General features: G+C 47.2%; 1 protein-coding gene across 1 annotated transcript; it reads right to left on the bottom strand.

Annotated features, from left to right (window-relative positions):
- Positions 1 to 4766: 4766 nt before the first annotated feature.
- LOC133340899 (dynein axonemal assembly factor 11-like) lies at positions 4767 to 18074 on the bottom strand. The gene is given in 13 exon segments (XM_061549374.1): positions 4767 to 6934; positions 6937 to 7057; positions 7521 to 7615; positions 9895 to 9990; positions 10153 to 10222; positions 10814 to 10879; positions 11748 to 11825; positions 12666 to 12821; positions 14383 to 14519; positions 14929 to 15101; positions 16023 to 16100; positions 16600 to 16767; positions 17900 to 18074. Coding segments are annotated over 13 exon segments (1335 nt in total). The 5' UTR covers positions 17910 to 18074; the 3' UTR covers positions 4767 to 6847.
- Positions 18075 to 18754: the final 680 nt, after the last annotated feature.

Here is an 18754-nt window from a genome sequence, read left to right as displayed (position 1 = left end):
TCTTTCGGTAAAGTCACGTAGGTATAAAATAAAGAAATTCGAATCACGACGTTTCGAAAGCAACACAAGCTTCTGTCATCAGGTGGGACAGCCACAGCAAGAAATAATTTCAATTTAAAGCTTTCGTGACTGCAGGGATTCATCTTCTTGGTTCTTTCGAAAGAACCAAGAAGAAGAAATAATTTGCTGTAGTGGGCAAAAAAGAGGAAACGTGGTAAGTCAGCTTCGGTTTTTTTTTTACCGAAAGAACCAAGAATATAGTGTAAATCCATTAATCCACCCAGACACGACACACAGTTTTAACAACAGCGCCGTACACGATATTAACGTGATCATTAGCTGCCATCGATTTGCACGTGTGAATGTATACAGGTTATGAGCTTGTCACACATCTTGTCTTTGCTCCAGCTTCACAGTATTCGAGAGGAAACGGGCTCAGTCAGCTTCGGTGTTTTCACAACTCGGGGTGCATGCGGTGCACACGAGACTGCATGCAAGGACAGGGTCACGATGACATCCGCACAGATGCCCAGGAGACTCGGTCGGTAATGAGACAGTGCTGGCTCATTGTCGTCATCACCATTATAATGTTCTCTTGAAATCCCAAATTTGCAAGAAGCAGGTTTCCGCCTCCCGTTATTTCTCACATCGTTGGTTTAGATTCAGACCGTTCAGATCGATACGTACATTAGATTGTATGCTCGTTCGTTAATTGTGATAGGCTCCACATTTTCATTCAATACCGCTCCCACTCAGATGCCAATAAAACACTCCTCGGTTTTACGTTCACGTGGGTGTTTCCATGCTCTGCGTTATCGGCATCGTGTTGTAGGACGAGGAATCCATTCGGAAATCTTTCAGAGCAGTGCACCCCTTGTGTCAGAGGATGGTTTAAGAATATAGGTTTTTTTCACGTATATATAGCAATTCTGTCAAATGTTTCAAATAACCATTTTTGTTTATTACACATCCGGTGGGGTCACACCCTGCTGCTGCTATGAGATTGTCACGTGACAGACAAGCTGATATTTTTTAATTCTCAGAGCGAGGAAATTAACGAAATGAAGTGCAAAACCAAATCTGACATTGTCAACTCGCTATATTTGAAAACCCGGTTTAATCGCGGATGACTGCCTAGGATTTGAACCCAGGTCTCAAACTGAGCTGGCTTAGCGCTCTGAACTCCGAGACAACTGACTGTTGTTGAAAAAAAAATCCTAATTGACGATTTTCTATCGTGATAGGCATTGGTGATGCCAATTCATTTCGCTTCGTAATCATTCTAATTACTTGGCTATTGATGTACATTATCACGATCTAAAATAAATAAGAAACAGGAGCTCTGAACAAATTTCAGCTCAATTTAAATTTCATCTAAACGTTGCATGGAAACACAGCAGCAGCAAGCAGCTTTGCACAGTGATCATCCAAGTTCACTCATCGTCAGCCATGGTCAATCCACCGCTGATTTCAGGCCTCCCCAAGCGATCACTTCCTCTCGAGACCCTGCCATGTCATAATCCAGCAAGCCACGTGCACGTTAGCCGAATTCATGCCCCCCCCACCGCCCCCCCGGCCGCCAATCCGTCATTATTCTTGACCATCGGCATCCACCCGTTCTTGCGATGTTGTTTCCTGACCAAGCCCATTTTAATTTAAAGCTTTCGTGACTGCAGGGATTCATCTTCTTGGTTCTTTCGGTAAAGTCACGTAGAAGGAAAATAATAAAATAATAATAATAAAGCATCATCAAATAATTCTCACGACGTTTCGGCCAGAACGCAAGCAGCCGTCCTCAGGTGAAGAACAGGTCTGCCGGAAAGACAGCGTCTGAAACGGACGGCTGCTTGCGTTGTGGCCGAAACGTCGTGAGAATTATTTTATTATGTTTTATTTTTATTATTTTATTATTTCCCTTCTACGTGACTTTACCGAAAGAACCAAGAAGATGAAGCCCATTTTACTTTTCTTAATTTTCACAACACGCGTCATTCGGCTTCATCGAAATCCACCCACCATGAAACAAAGTGTGCAAGATTGCCCAAAAGGCCTGGTGCGTGGAGTTCGTGAATCTCCTTGAACCCAGAGCCGCATCGGCAAATGTTTGCCACGGCCACGGTCAGACGTCGCAGCCAGCGCAGAAACGCGGCTGTAATTTAGACAAACGACCGCACGAGGATGCACACGCATGGGTTTCGCCCGATTGATTTAACGGCGTTAAATGATGGTGTTTGTGCGATGGGCTCTTTAAAAATTGATCAGCGCCACGTTACGCTTGTCCGTGATTTATTTATTGTCACCCGGGCGGACACACAACAGAGCCACGGTTATTGCCAATAGCTCGCTCTTTTTTTTTGTTCACTCTCAGTTTTTTTTTCTTAAATTAAAGCGCAGGGCACGGGTCGTGATTCCGCGATCGATATCGTGTCTGATGCACATCGCTGTCGCTCACTAGGGGGTACGATGACGGCTGGAGGGCGGCCGTGTGGACTGGGTTTGCAAGATAGCAGGCCCTCGCTTTAAACTACGACACTTTGGCTGTATCTGCCCCTGTAATATTTGTGCCGTTTAAAGATTATGCAATAGGTTGGACTGTTGATTGTCGTATATAGCGGGTCAGCGATTAGCAGCTAAAATAAATGTGTTATGGTTGCTGAAGTGTTTTTTTGGGAGGATGCATAATGCTAGATCTGAGTGTATTTTCGCGGCTCTGCCATATAGCCCTCTGATCTGTTTCCGGTTTGTACTGTGTTGTTGAAAAACAATTAAATTCCCGAAGAAGCTCCCAGCCCATAGAGATAAACATTAGACATCATGCCGAAAACACATCGCGGAGATTTGTAATGTAGTTATAATTCAGTCGAACAGGCCAGCAAAACACATTCCTGCGGAGGGAGCTGGTAGGAACGGTGGGTTGCTCGGTCAATGGCCTGCAGGGTCAACGGCGGCGTGGTGTATTCCGCAAATATGCCCGGCTGTGAGGGCGGGCACAAGCCGGCGTGAGTAGGTTAAACGTTGAGTTTTATAAGGGCACCACGTGGTGACCAGCCCCTCCCCACCCAGCCCCACCCCTCCCACCCCCCACCCAGCCCCACCCTCCCCACCCAGCCCCTCCCCACCCTCCCCACCCAGCCACACCCTCCCCACCCAGCCCCTCCGCACCCTCCCCTCCCCACCCCGCCCCTCCCTGCCCACCCAGCCCCTCCCTGCACGACGGACGGACACAATAATCCCCTGTTCGCTGGTGTAACCAGGAGGTTCCTACCAGTATAAAGGCAAGTTAGAGCCCTCTGAAAACGAGTGGTAAAGAGAGCGCTCATCGGTAATATTGTAAGTGCGTTTGCCATGCACTCTCATTACGACACGTTCAGTACCCTCATTCTTATGCAACCCAACAGCCGCTGTTTTGTCCATGCTTTAGAATTGACTCCAACCACGGCAGAGTGGAAAAGTCTGACATGCCTTTTTAAAAGAGAGACAAAGTCAATTTTGTTTCACGCGGCTCGTTAAATAAGTGATGATTTTAATATATTTATTTAAATTCCATGTAATTTGTGCCAGCTGCTGGCAAAGCCCCGGGTATATAACCTTGCGTGCTTTTATCCACTTAAAAAAAGACATGTTCCTACTATAAAATGGAATTGAGTGCTGAAAATTTTACACCGAGAATGTGGAGGAAAAAAAAATAAAGTTTGTGCTGGATGAAACGCTTCCAACGCTTGACATCCAATATGAATACGTCGGTGCAATTTTATTGGCACGGATTGTGAATTCTTGAGAGTTCATTCATTTGTCTGCAATACGGTGCAGGGTGCTTTGTAGACTAATGATATACAGGATGGACTGATGGCGCAGCAGTTTTTCCACCGCACTATGATCCCAGCGACCTTTCCCGGGTCTCTTCTAAGTCGACTCACCCTCAAACGAGTACCTAGTGTGGTGTGTAAGCAGCATCACCACCAGGGAAGACAAATGTGGCCTGCCTGTGGATTTATATGCAAAGTATATGAATCTCCATGAGAAACTCCACCAGAAATGTGTTTCTGCCTGTCCCAAGCCAGGATAAAGAAGCAGGGTTGGCGTCTGGTGGCAACCGGGAAAGAAGAACCACGAGAAAGAAGAACCATCTGGATGAATACCTGAATATCTCAAACGCTGGCAGCGTTCACCAGGCAACTCCTGAAGCTATCCACTGGCTGATTCATTAAACCTAAACTTCTATAAACTGTTTTTTTTTATTTTACCAGGAAAGGCCCACTGAGCTATATAGCTCTCTTTCAGAAGCCACCTGGCCACAAATAATAGCTCAACGAAGTGGCTTACCATTTGGAAATTTAAAGCAGCCATTTCCTCTAAACGCATGATTCTAAATGTGGAGGGAAAAACTGGAGGACCCAGAGAAAAATCAACACGGGGAGAACATGCAAACTCCAAATATACAGCAGGCATCAGGGTCGGGATTGAACCCACGACCTGCTTTATACCAGGTGAGGTGGTTAGCATCTCGGCATCACGGCGAGATGCTCACCACCTCTTGCCATACAAAACAAGAAGACCGTTGGAACGACTGTGGTGGGTTTAAAAAATCAACTTAGGACTCGCTGAGTGGTGAATGAGTGTGTTGACAAATAGGCCACTGAGTAGACCACAGGTTGGTTTAATACGAAATTTCTATTGTCTTGCAATTTTAAAGTAGGCTACAAAGTTAGATAACAGGCATGTAACAGTTGCCTCCCCCTGGTGATTCAACTGTCATGATTCAGGGCCACTATTCAATCAAAGAATCACGTTTCTTTGCGTCTGGTGTTTTGCCATCTCCTTATTTCCAATGTTTTTTCATCTTTCTCATTTCCACAGTTTGTTTGCTCCGTTAGCCTAAATGTGACATTAGCATACAATGTGCATATAATTTGAATACATAACTCTTTCACGATTCTATGCACGTATCATCAGCATAAGAATATATTTTCATGTTTAATTGATGCATTGGTCCATGCCTGTTGTATAATAGACATTTTTTGACATGTTCCAATAACGGTGCATACTTTATTCTCATCACCGCGTGAGACAGTGGGTTGGTGAAGACCGATTCTTGTCGCCATTATCTCCCCAGTGCTAATGTTGACACGCATGACACCAAGTACTTAATTTAGGCTGAGTCAACTTAAAGGAGGCCCAAGCCGCTCGTGATGATGAAGAGTATCATGGCCCCATGGGTGGAGTTTGCGGGGGGAGGCATGGAGGGCCGATGCCCCCCCCCCCCCAAATCTGGACACCTTTATGATTTATTTTCAGTAGTTTACAATTAAGATAAGAATATATATTTATAATACACCCAAAAAATATTGAAGTTAAAATTCCAGCTATGCATGGCCCCCTAATACTTGCAAGCTGCATTGGCATGCAAAGACAAAACTTGCTCTGTGCAGCCTTTAATACACCACTGGGGCAAGTGCTATTAGCGTGCATCTATTAAGGCCGCAAAGGTATTCAAGGGCTACGTGGGGCCAAGACCAGGCAGGCCACCTTTGACTCCTCTGTGCTGATTTTTAGACACTGCACCAGTTACTCGTTTAAGGTTGAGTCGAGCTAGAGGGAGACTCATCCCTGGTTCAAATATTCGCAACTGATGTGAGCCATAGCTGGGAATCAAACCCATATCACACATACATACATATATACAAACACACATCTCATTCAGTGCAAATCCATGCATATTTAATGCATCTCATGACCATTGACTGTATTATTAAACACATCAGATATTATAGAGCCAAGATGGTGATATTATCGTTGGCCATAACTGGGAGTCGAACTCACGTCACCAGGATCGTAGCGCAGCGTGATAACCGCTTCACTAATGTTCCCCATACTTGCATATACACACACACATGCACGCATCCGTACATGCATGTCATGCACACACACACCATTAGCAGGCTGTGGCCCATCGCTGTGGGGGAGGGCTGTGATGGATTATCCTCTCGCAGATGTCTGCTGATCCTGAGCCAATGCCACGTTAACCCTCACTAAGCCCCAAGTCACTGTGATTCTATCCGATCTTTTAGTTCTGTGCATTGGATTCTTTTCAGAGAGATGCTGTTATCATTATTATCAACCAAAGCTTATCATCAGCTGTCAAGTTGACGTTAAAGACTGTTCAAACCACTGTGTGTCAATGCCAAAAATCCCAAACTTGAAACTTATTGTTGTGCCACAAGGTGTAAAATATTAATAACATCTCCATGTCTCTATTCCGTAAAAATATAATCACGTACCATGGATGTTCCCTCGATTGACGAACACTGAATGGAGTATGAGAACTTAGCCCTCGGGGCTGAAACACGATGTACACGAGTCGAAAGTTTTTCACGGATTCCTCAGTTTTTCCCGAGCATCAAACTCCAGTGGCTGGTCTCAGAGCCCGGGCCGACTAGAGACCCTACCTCAGTGTTGCAACGCAGACATCAGCCGTCTGTCGAAGACACCCAGTCCCCAGGGCTTGAACCGAAGTCCTGCATTGTGCTGGCCCAGTGCTCTAACATGGGTATGATAGCCTGAAAGACAATCGGTCCCAGGGCTTGAACCCAGGTCCTCTTAGGAGACACAGTCTCATGTTTCAATGTAGGCATCAAGGGCCTGACACACTCAGCCACCTCCGTGACCAAAGCATTGTCGCGACAGGCAGTCGTATGCATTAGTGTAGCTGTCGAGTGTGCACAGCAGCCCATATGTGGTGGAGCGGCCCGAGGCGCCGAGCTCCAATGAGTGAGGAAATGGGACGGAGGGCTGGGGGGCAATTTAATTCGTTGCACCAGAACCCGCGTCACTCATGCTACTGCACTGCTCAGATGAGCGGAGGGACGTCGGGGTCGTCGACGAAGGCTGGACCCTCGGCGGGCAACGCGACAGGACGAGGGGGCGGCTGGGAGGGCAGCTGCCCGTCCCGCTGGCGCCGCGACCCGCGTCCCGGACGATGGTGGCGACATCGATGCCGCGGCGAGCGCTGGGGTCGACCTCGAGGTGTTGGTGCGCAGAGCCCTGGCTCGAGTCGCCGCTGCGTGCATGAGCAGACGCCGAATTAGGCCAGAGTTTGACGCACGGTCATCGACAAATCAACAGTCAGTTTAGAGCTCGATTTTCCATTCTAAAGGCGTAGAATTGATCATCAAATCCAGCGGAAATTTCAGTGATGTAGGTAGCGATCGCCAAATACCGTTTAGACCGCATGGACTGAGGTCTCCCCAAGCCATGTCGGTCATGTGAGTTATTCGACCGTACTTTACCGTACTGATTCGTGCAAGGGGACTCAATTCATAAATCCCTCATCACTGAAATAATCCGTAAGCCGGGAATTAAACCTCATAGCGCATTTCGGAGTGCAGTGCTCTAACCACTGTGCCACTTCTCGTCCATAGAAATATATACACAGCTAAATGCATGCAGATGCACATGCTCTATACCATTGGATGTCAATGAAATGATTTCATTTCATGAAATTGCCACTGTGGGTGCTGTACCGATTGCTGGTTGTGAGTGACGTGCACTCCTCCTTGGGATGATTCTTCACACAAGGCTTTGGTTTCACCACCTCAGGTTTCACCACCTCCTTCACCTGTGTAACAGAATCAAAGTGTCAGTCTGGTGGTACCTGGGTGGCTCCGAGATTTTAATCCAGGCAGTCACTTGTGATTAAACCAGGCTCTCGAGTGTTCAGCGTGTTCGTGGTCTCAGCCCGGTTGCTAATGAATGACTGCACAGAAAAAAACAAAACCCATCAAATAAAATTTCATTTTTTTCACTTAAACTGGCTAAAATTCCATCTCTTAGAATTATTTTTATTATTGATCATCAAGCAATGAAAATTACACTCATATCTGAGAGCAGGTGAGAATGTGCTTCCCACTACCTGGTGGATCCTGGGGTAGCTCTATAATATTCGCTTCCACGGGCCGTTCTTGAACACAAAGGGATGCACTACTCTGTGTGAGATGGGGTAGAAAGGTCTTCTTGTGATTTGACACGAATGGTGCACATAAAATGATTTAACAAAAAAGTGTAAGCCGCTCTTCACTGCAATGGCACGCATAGCAGTCACAGCTGAAATCCTGCTCAATCCACCCCGCGTCTCATAATGATTTCAGACGCAATACTTTGGCCATAACAGCGTTGTTAAACAACATCGTAATGTCGATTGCATGAGGGAGCCATTGCGTTCAGATGTATCTGTGCACTTTGGCCACATTTTTATAATTACTTCAAGTGATCGTAATTTTCAAATAAAACCACTTTTGCCCATGGGAATGGATGTCCGTGTAAACGTGGTAATGAAATAATCTACGTACAAATTGCTGAAATGTAATTGCAAAAAGAGGGGGAAATTGGGTGTTATCTAGTAAAGGCCTTTCTTTTCTATATCACTGGTAAATCGTGGCTTCTTAAGCAATTGCTCGGATCCTGCAGGGTGGCCTATAAGTCCGTGTGATTCTATTAACCCTTTCCAGTCCCGAGACATCTGCCAGTTGCAGGGTGGGTCTCGTTCACCCGCTGAATCTCGGAACGCGCAAGTGGTTTGCATTAATTTTACGTAGCTGTTGTTTTCAAAGGACATTGTACTCACCGCAGAGAACTGTAGCGACACGATCGCACTCTATGATAGTTGGCAGCAAACTGTGACATACGCCATCCTGTATGGCCGCATGGGAGCCTCAGTACCGATAACGTTATTTTAGTTTTTGTTCTGATTCCAGTCCGATGCTCTACACAGTTTGGGGCACCTATTTGATTAAATAACCTATTTCTTTCTGTTTAGTTTTTACCATCTTGTTTGGATTTTTGTTTCTGGTTTGTTCTGTCTCATCTGTACACTCTAATCCACTCCATTTTTTCATACGTCACAAAAAGTGTATCATTTGCAGAATTTGTAAATAATGTATTCTTACATGTGCGATGCAATTACTGTTTTCATGATCTTAAGAATCTAATTATGACATGGCAAGTATGTAGGTCCTGTAGTATGGACTTAATATTTAGTATTATTACTATAATAATAATTTATATCCCTTTTGACAATCCACTGCTGGGTGAAGGCCTACCAGAGGTCGCAATCGGGTACCCGATACCCGTAGCCTACCCGATACCCGATACCCGGCTACCCGTACCCGGCTGGGTACGGGTACGGGTACCCGTTTGCGACCCTGGTGCGGCCGGGTACGGGTAGGCCGTGAGTCACTGGTGAGTAACCGTTTGTCACTCATTTCCCAACGTCTTGTCTCTTCTCACAATTCAAGTTCCTAGAATCAACCCACCCGCGCCTGCAACATGGCTTCATCCCAGAGGTCGCAATCGGGTACCCGATACCCGTACCCTACCCGATACCCGGCTACCCGATTCCCGGCCGGGTACGGGTACCCGTTTGCGACCCTGGTGCGGCCGGGTACGGGTACGGGTAAGGAATCAAAACCCGTTTGCGACCTCCGAGGCCTACCCATGCCGTGTTGGTCACGGGGGACGTGTGACCATACTTCACCACGCTGTGCAGTGTGGGTTGGTGAACGGGGTGCGCAGAATTATTTCAGATATCACTCGCTAATGATAACAGCCGTGGCCGGAAATCCAACTCCGGTTGCCGTGTTCCTATCACACTGTGTGCTAACCAGACTCGGACTCAATATTTGATTTCAGCTGGTAAGGCCAATTGAGCTCGGCAGCTCTTTTACAGGAACCAGCAGACCAAGACCATCAACGGTGGCAGGAGCGACAGGACATTACAGGGTGGGAGGGAATGTGCACGCTAACAAGAGCAAAAATAACAATTATTTCTTCGAAACATACCAAAACCATTGCGCGACCTTGGTATAGTGAGCCCAAATGTCCTGAATTAAAAAGCAATACCTTGGGCATGGTGAGCAGCATGTGCCCCGTGGTCTGTGACCTCTGCGCAAGGCTCCTATCCGGTTGGACTTCTTCCGGCAAAACCAACTGGAACACCTGCAGGGATGGTGGGGTGGGGTTTGGGTGGGATGGGGTGCAGTTGTGAAAATGGGCAGATCCATTGATCAAGAATCAAATGGCAAGCGGGAGGTCATATGACCATCGGCAATATTCGATTGCTGCTGCGGCTAAGCGTAAATAATTTCACACCATACTGACCTTTCCCTTCACCGTTACGCGTGCATAATTGGGCTGCACATCCACATCAATGAGAGAGGTGTCCAGATATCTGTGAGGCCAAGGTGAAAACACTGAGTGAGCTCATAAGGAATCAGTATTCACAGATCAAGGGAGACCTGTAACTGGTGTGAGTTGTCGGCTCCTAAACCAAGGTTAAACCAAGCTCTCGTGTGTCGTTTGATGGTCTCAGTCTGGTCACAGATTTACACGCACAGCCGTTTTGTCAAGTTGATCATTGTTGACGGCCTTGCGGGCCATGGGGTGTTAATTTACCCTACTTCACCATGCTTGGCAGCGCAGAATTACGAATGTAGAGAACACGCATAGACATGGGTGAATAGAAGTACAGTATAACAATGTATTCTCATGCACTGCCCTATGCAGGCCCACAGTGTAGCCTCGCAGCAGCCTATAATTCTTGTTATGTACGGTGGTGGCCCATCCAAGCACTTTCCAGGGCTTCAACCCCTGCTTAGTTTCTGTGATCTAACAAAATCTGCGATCTAACAAAATCGAATGCATTTCGGGTGATTTGGCCATAGGTCAATGATGACTGCACTCATTTTAACCAAGCATGTGACGCAACACTTCTGCATCATTTCATGACGACGATCACGTTGTCCTGAACAAGTCGTCTCACTTGTAAACGGCGAGGTCTAACACCAGCGTGCTGTCGGCGTCATTCTCCGTGAGTGAGAAATCCAACCTGCAAACACGGACACTCTCGTTACTGCCTTGCGGAGTGAACCACTGTAGCTGGTGTGCACTGTGCTGTTTCAAGATGAAGTTTCCCAGGTGAGGACTCAATAGATCAGGGTATAATCTCATTTGCATTGATTGCTGTGTAAAATCGCAATTGAGCAATGTGTCCCATGATGGTGTGTGCTATGCAAAGTTTACAGCCATGTGCTGTGCTGAATGTGCTTGACTGCTTTTGTTTTACCATGTTGTGCTGTGCTTACGACCTCCCCAAATGCGCACGCTCTCGTCAGATCTCGGGAGAAGAGAAGCACGGTTGAGTTTCGATTGTGCTTGGATGGGTAACCAGACAAGCATTACAAGCTGTTGCGGGGCTACATTCTGGGCAACAAAGGGAAGTGCAGCAAAATCAATTTCTGTACTCTACTTCTATGTTACCACATCCATTATTCCCTGCCCTTATCAACACGCACTGACCAACGTGGTGAAGTATGGTTAAAAACCCCCATTGCGCACATGGCGTGGGGCGGCCCTCATCCAGCAGTGGATTGACAAGCGGGCTGTACCTGTACTACGCTGGTGTGTCCTGTACTCTGCTATATGAATGCGCCGTTCCGTGTGCATATTTCCACATTGTGCTACACTTTGTGTATATGCCGAATGCACCGTGCTGCGTGTACTTTACCTGCGGTGCTATGACGCGCGCGAGCAGTCAAGGACTCTACTGAGCGTGCTGTGCCGTCTGAATTGTTTGCCTTGCTGTGCCCCACCCAGTGTACCGCTTGTATGCTGCCTGCCTGTATGCTGCCTGCCTGTATGCTGCTGTACCGTGTGTTTTGCCGGTAGGTGGGGTGTGATTGTGCGCCGCGTCTCACTTGGCCTCGTTGACGTTCAAAACGCGCCCGTCGGCCGTGATGAGAGTGCGTTCCCTCTTGGGCTGTTTCGTGTCTCCCCTTTTACACAAAACCAAACGGCACAGTGGTTCACTTAGAACGTAGGTTTTCGTAGCCGGTATAATCATCTATGCGGTATTTGTTGATGGGTTATGCCACGTCGTTGTAGTTTTAGGCCAAAATCCTTGTCATTAGCCCTCCACCACCCGGCAAGATTGTTACGTTTACGTGGATATTATTTGTAAGCGTCGATTTTGTTCGTCAAATTCGGACCAATCAAGCTCCTGGTGGCTTCAGAATTATCACGACTCGATTTAGCATCAACGTACGACAAAGGTTTGCTCAAACTGCTTTGAGAGTCAGATACTGAATTAATGAATTTAATACAATAGTTAACCACTTAATCTAAAATCACAAACGATAGTAAAGACCAAAGATGACCAAGGTGTAACTGTTTAAAGGATAAGTCCACCACACACTGCAATTCACCTGATCATGAACAAAAAGTATGTAATGGTGCATTCATTCATCGATTAAAATTAATTACGCTTGCTTTAAATGCATAGATTAATGAATGTGCGAATACATTTTTCAGAATGTACACACATAATATGCAAATTATACAATAATGGGACATTTAGGCTCATGGAACAAACACAACTATGAACGAGACTGAAAGAAATCAAACACAATTGCATCACGGCTCAGCTACCTTTGTCTCTCAAGTGGTCATGTTTACACTCCGCAAACCGGTTCTTGTTTAGGGTTGAGTCGGCCTCGCTAAACAAGTCCCAGATATGATTTCCCTCTGATATTAGATGTGGCCGGGCATCGAACCCAGGACACCAGGTTCGTACCACAGTGCACTTACTAACCACTACGCCACCCACGCTTTCACACCTGTTCCCCTCCCTGGCTTTGCGGCTTTCCTCCAAGTGCCGGTGTGTTTCCATTCGTGATTCCGGTGTGAACTCCGTCTCTTCTTCCCAGAATCTCTGGTTCGATTCCACACTACCGTTCGAATCATGCCTCCGGGTCTCATCGTCGTTTTCCTGTCTGCAAGGACAGCATGGAGGAAAGAAATAATTAAAACCAATTCCTGAAAGCCATCAACGCCAGGTGCCAAACAATTAACACTGTGTCAAACGGTCACAAATTGTTTTTCATTAATTTATTGATATCGCGCCTCACAAGTGTTAAATCGTGATGCGCCAACATAATTAAGAAGCACAATTGAACAGAGCAATGTACATAGCAGAGGTCGCAATCGGGTACCCGATACCCGTACCCTACCCGATACCCGGCTACCCGTACCCGGCCGGGTATCAGGTAGCCGTTTGCGACCCTGGTGCGGCCGGGTACGGGTAACGGGTAGACCGTGAGTCACTGGTGAGTAACCGTTTGTCACTCATTTCCCAACGTCTTGTCTCTTCTCACAATTCAAGTTCCTAGAATCAACCCACCCGCACCTGCAACATGGCTTCATCCCAGAGGTCGCAATCGGGTACCCGATACCCGTAATCTACCCGATACCTGGCTACCCGTACCCGGCCGGGTATCGGGTACGGGTACCCGTTTGCAACCCTGGTGCGGCCGGGTACGGGTACGGGTAAGGAATCAAACCCCGTTTGCGACCTCTGGTACATAGGTAGCGCACGTGAAACCTAGAATCGCAACAACCACAAACTCACAACACAGCCATCCTGCAGCTTACTAATTTCAACCTGGACTGGCAGCTCTCACGACCGGCAGTGGCCATGCAGTTTCCGGATCAATTAACATATTTACACACGTCACCTTTTTTCAACAAAGTGTTGCGATGATTGAAGCACACCATTTGCCATGAAGTTAAAATCCTGCCATTCGCAAGAGCGGACAAATTGTGCAGTAGTGTCATACCAGAGTTTCGAAATTGTAACTTTCAAATAAGAAACGTAGGTTGTGAAACCACCGCAATTTGTTTTATGCTATGCCATTGCTGGATATGTAACATTGCCTCTGCTGAAGGCAACAAACAAGTTTTGGTACAACTCTTCACAGAATTCAATGGGTGGCTGTCGTGGAGATCGATCAGGCAATCAACTCTGCAAACTGGTCTGGCATAAAGCATACTGACAAGCAAGTAATTTACATGAAGCAGACATATTGAATGAGGCAGTGGTGCAGTGGTTTTGGCGTACAGCACTCTGAAGCAAGATACCAGAGTTTTATTTCCAGCCACGGCTACCATCAGTGGCAGGTGATAGCTGAACCTGTCTGAACTGGCATTGTAAAGGAGAACACATGTCACTACTCAGAATATCTAAAAGCACATTATACGTATCGAATTGTGCATGTAAGAACAGATTAATTGTCATGAATGTAAATTATATGTAAATGTCACCTTTTGGCTTATGAAACGAAATAAGACAGTTCAAACACAAGACAGTACACATTACCATAAAAAGAAAATATCTTTAATGAGATTGTGACCCTAACAATTGCTGAATCGTTACATGCCCCCACCGAATTAGGACAAATCGGCGAATGGTGGACAGGGAGTTGTTACACTGCTACGAAGCAGTGCCGTGAATGTGTGACCGCCGTTTGGCTGTGCCGTTGCCGTGAGCGTGTTTACCCGGCGTAGGAGAGTTTCTGCTGGGCGCGCCGAGGCAGGTACTCGGCCTCTTGCTCGAGAACGCGCCGCCGCGTCCACTCCAGCTCCTGGTGCGCCCGGATCCGCTCCGAGCGCTCAATCTCCTGCCCGTCCAGATGCTGCAGCCACACACCAGGACCGGTGAGGGACAGGAGGAGGGCAAAGTTGAGGCGAGAAGACGGGAGAGAGCTGAGTTTGGCAAATGGGAAAAAAGAGCAACAGGGAGTGAGGGGATGTAAAATTAGGGATAGCGGGAATGAGGGCGGTATGGTTATGGGTTAGTACAGGTGTAGATGGCCATCAGGGCCCATGCCAACCACGCTATCGAAAAGAGCAAAGTGCTGCCTGCTACTGTGCCGACTTGAAGGGATTTTGGAGGTAGCTCTCTGTGGGCCATTCTTTCACAAGGTTTTTCTTGCACTGCTCTGCGAGAAATCCGAATACTTTGGTTTCATGGCTTGACGGCGATAGCACAATCGGGATAAATTAGCAAGAAAAAACACAAGCGGGAGAAACTAAAATGGGGACCTTGAGCTGTGGCAGCGTTGCCACCACGTAGGGGCGGTAGCCTTCGAAGTCAGCGCAGGGATTTCCCACCAGGAAGAGCTCTTCCAGGAGAGGGTTGTGGCGCAACGTCTCCACGCTGCTCAGCTCACCCACAAAGTTCACCGTCAGGTCCAGCTTCTGCAGAGACTCGCACCCTGCAGGGAGTCAAGAAGGTAGATGCAAGATAAGTCAGTGACTACCAGTTCTTAAATACTCCCAACACTCAAGAGAGACACCCACCAGAAAGTTACTTTGAGGAATATATTTCTGCATACTCTGATAGAGTCCAGAGGTCATTGGTTTAATTTCCTGGCATGGCAGTTTCTTAACAATGGGGCAAGTTTCTTAAATCTCCCCACCTCAGTCCTCCCATAAATATAAATGGGTACGCCCCACAGTCACGCATGGTGGGGTAAAATGGTGCAGTGAAATGTGGGCCCTCCCATCTTTTCCAAGATGTCAGGTCACCGTGGAAGAGTAGGCCCAAATACCCTCGAGTGGGGCTCGCTTAGAGCTCCCTCTAGTGAAGGCCCTTCCGCCAGCAGTGGTTTGAGGAGGAAATTACAAGACTGCTTCTATACCTTTTCACCTTTATTTTCAAGACAACGATTAAACTCCACCTCCAAAAAAAAACCCGATGAATTGTCAGAATTTGAGGACGCAATTTGAGCCATGCATAAAATTGTGACCCCAAGTAAAATCAAAGTATTTTCAAATCAGCCACAACTTATATTCTCATTAAAATAACAAATATGTGATTAACCGCAGCGGCTTTCGGCGAGCCATCGAACAAAGACGGGCACTGCATTGCGTGCTTTCAGATGCGCTTCTGCGGCCGTCTGGAACGCTCTTGCGATATTAACAAGCCACTGGAGCTATGCACGTCTAAATCTCGATTGAAAACCCATTTCTTTAAAACTGCTTTTTTGTGGGTTTTTTGTGGTTAGTCTGTTGTCCTTCCCCCGCACGTACATGCAAAATAAGTTTAACATACGTCACCCTAAATAGATAATGAATTTCAACAGAGTCCCCGCTGGATAAAGGACAGCAGACCGCACTGTGGTAGCCTCTCTCACCCTGCAGGTTCTCAATTCGCTCCACATTGTTGAGAGCCAGGTTGAGATACTCCAGCTCCTTGAGCCGGCTCAGGTTTTCTGCACAACACAGCGCAAAGCAGCACAGCTCACAACGACGTAACACAAGCGTTGGTTTGAGAGTAGTGTCAAGATATACAAAGCGACGTTAATGTTTGCGAGTTGACCAGAGTGCTATGCAATTGTAAATACTGCTGGGTGAGGGTTATTTGTCTATACTTCACCACGTTGGTCAATATAGATTTGATAAGTCTGGGAGTGTAGATGTTTGAGCATTGTACTAAAACAGCAATTGATTATGTTCTTTGCGAGTTTTTGTTTTAATTTGTGTTTAAGCGTAGAGTGGTGGCGGAGTGCAAAGCGCACTGCACTCAACCCCGATGGCGAACATCGTCAGCGAGTGAAATATAAACCGGTCCTGGGAACTCCATCCCTTCACCAACGAAGTACTGACTTGCGCGATTCAAACATACGGACAAACAACCTCCACGTCTGACACGGCGTGCTCGGGGAGTCCTTCACTGCTATCGTCATGTGCTGTGCGCGTGCGTGTCCGTGCCGATGCGCGGGATGACGTTGTTGTGCAGGTAGAGCGTCTTGAGGTGGCGGCACCACACGTCCAGATGCTGCAGCCGCTCGATCTGCTGCTGGTGCAGGGACAGCTCCTCCAGGGAGAAGAGCTCCCCATTGTTGTGCTCCGCACGGCTTCGCACCAGCGCCTCGGTGACTGCGGCGCAACACAGCAAAGACATATATAGCCTTAACAGACTGTTGGGGAAAAGTGCTGCTTTCCGGCATGGCACACGAGGGAGGGGGGGGGGCAGCAACCATGCCCGGCCGCCTTTGTCTCCCTAGTGGCGACATGTACATATCGCACCAGGCTGAATCGACCTCGGGGATTCTCAGGATCGGTTCATATAGTAGTCACTGGTGTTGGCAGTGAGCGGCAATCGAACTCAGGTCGCCGGGTTCGTATGGCAGTGCTAACTCCACTGCTCACACCACGAGTGTGACATTCTCGACACGGTCCGTCGTCACCTGTCCCACCCCACAGCACGAAGGGTGCGCCACCTTGAGGCTGGGGGAGTCTATGCAAGCGACCGCGATTGGCAAAGCGATTCTGTGTCCCAACTTTACCACGCGAGACTCAGCTGAACGTAGAAGTCACTGGAATGTATGGTTCTTTTGGTTTCGTAAAGGGGCCGTCCATAAATGACGTCACGCGATTTTGGACGAATTTTGACCCCCACCCCCTCCTCGTCACACGGCGTCACAAAAAGTCAGACCCCCCTTCAAATATGACGTCACAAAGCTCTGCCCCCCCCCCCCCCCCCAAAATATAAAACATGATTCAAATCGCTTTAAACTATTGTCATTGTAGTGCGTATTTAATGTCATAAAGTCTATTTAATTAAGGAAAACGTGTTGTCTATATTTATTTAAAGTTGCGTATTTTTATGTGACGTCACATTTCTCAACCCCCCCCCCCCCCCCATCGTCACACATCGTCACAAATGTCTGACCCCCCCCCCCCCAGGTGCGTGACGTCATTTATGGACGGCCCCAAAGGTTTTTTTTTAATGGGACAGTTGCAGCCCTCGCTACTCATTTTAGCCGTGACCTGGAACCCAAACTCAGGTGGCCGGGTTGATTGCACATTTGCGCTGACCACTGCACCACGGAGTCCGCTTGAGTTAGTTCGGCCTTTCAACCTTAGTTTGTAAAGCGTTTAAAACGACAAGGCGCCTCAGTTGGCTACCAACTTTACAAGCGATGGGCGATAAATCACGCGAGGCTCACTCAGGCGAAGGGTCTGACCCAGCTTTGTCGAACCGCGCGCCCCGTGTGCATACACTTACTGAGGACCATCGTTGAAGGCGTCTTCTTATAATGCCGGTGTGTTTATTTCGTTATAGTTTATCGCGGCTGAGATAACCGCGTTAGGGTTTAAACTTTTAGTGTTTTTTTAAACCGGTGGCAACCGCTCCACGTGTCACCCACGCGGCCTCGCTCCCCGCTCCGTGTAAACAACGTGTTGCCATGGTAGCACGGCAACGCTACCTACGGGTAGCGCCGCGGCTCGATGTATTTAGCGTTTTTTTTTTGTAAACGACGCTTTAAACTCTTAGTACTGTAGACGTTTAATTGGCTATCCAACATAGTGTGAAACCGTTTAGGGGTCGTCCATAAATGACGTCACGCACCTGGGGGGAGGGGGAGGTTTGAGAAATGTGACGTCACATAAAAATGCGCAACTTTAAATAAATATAGACAACACGTTTTACATAATTAAATCGACTTTTTAATAAATGTTTTCTCCTACAACATCAGAGTGCAGCGGAACAGTAAATACGCACTACAATGACAATAGTTTAAAGCGATTTGAAGCATGTTTTATATTTGGGGGGGGCAGAGCTTTGTGACGTCATATCTGAGGGGGGGGGTCTGACTTTTTGTGACGCCGTGTGACGAAGGGGGGGGGGTCAAAAGTCGTCCAAACAATTGAAAACGCGTTTCTTTCGAAATGCTTTTTTGTGTTCAGTTAGTTGTGCTTACCCCGCAAACTCCGGTGTGAAAGAAGTTCAACATACACAGATACACAATCATTTTTATTGAATGGTGGGGTTATAAATATTTGCGTTTTATTTGTTAAGCGTTTTGTTTACCTTTCCTAAAACTGCTCACTCCTAACGTGGTTTTTGTATTATTATATA

This window comes from Lethenteron reissneri, chromosome 10 (genome assembly GCF_015708825.2).
Source record: "Lethenteron reissneri isolate LAM-NWPU_2019-01 chromosome 10, ASM1570882v1, whole genome shotgun sequence".
In the NCBI taxonomy this organism is placed as follows: domain Eukaryota; kingdom Metazoa; phylum Chordata; class Hyperoartia; order Petromyzontiformes; family Petromyzontidae; genus Lethenteron; species Lethenteron reissneri.
This window is presented reverse-complemented; position numbering and strand designations above follow the sequence as displayed.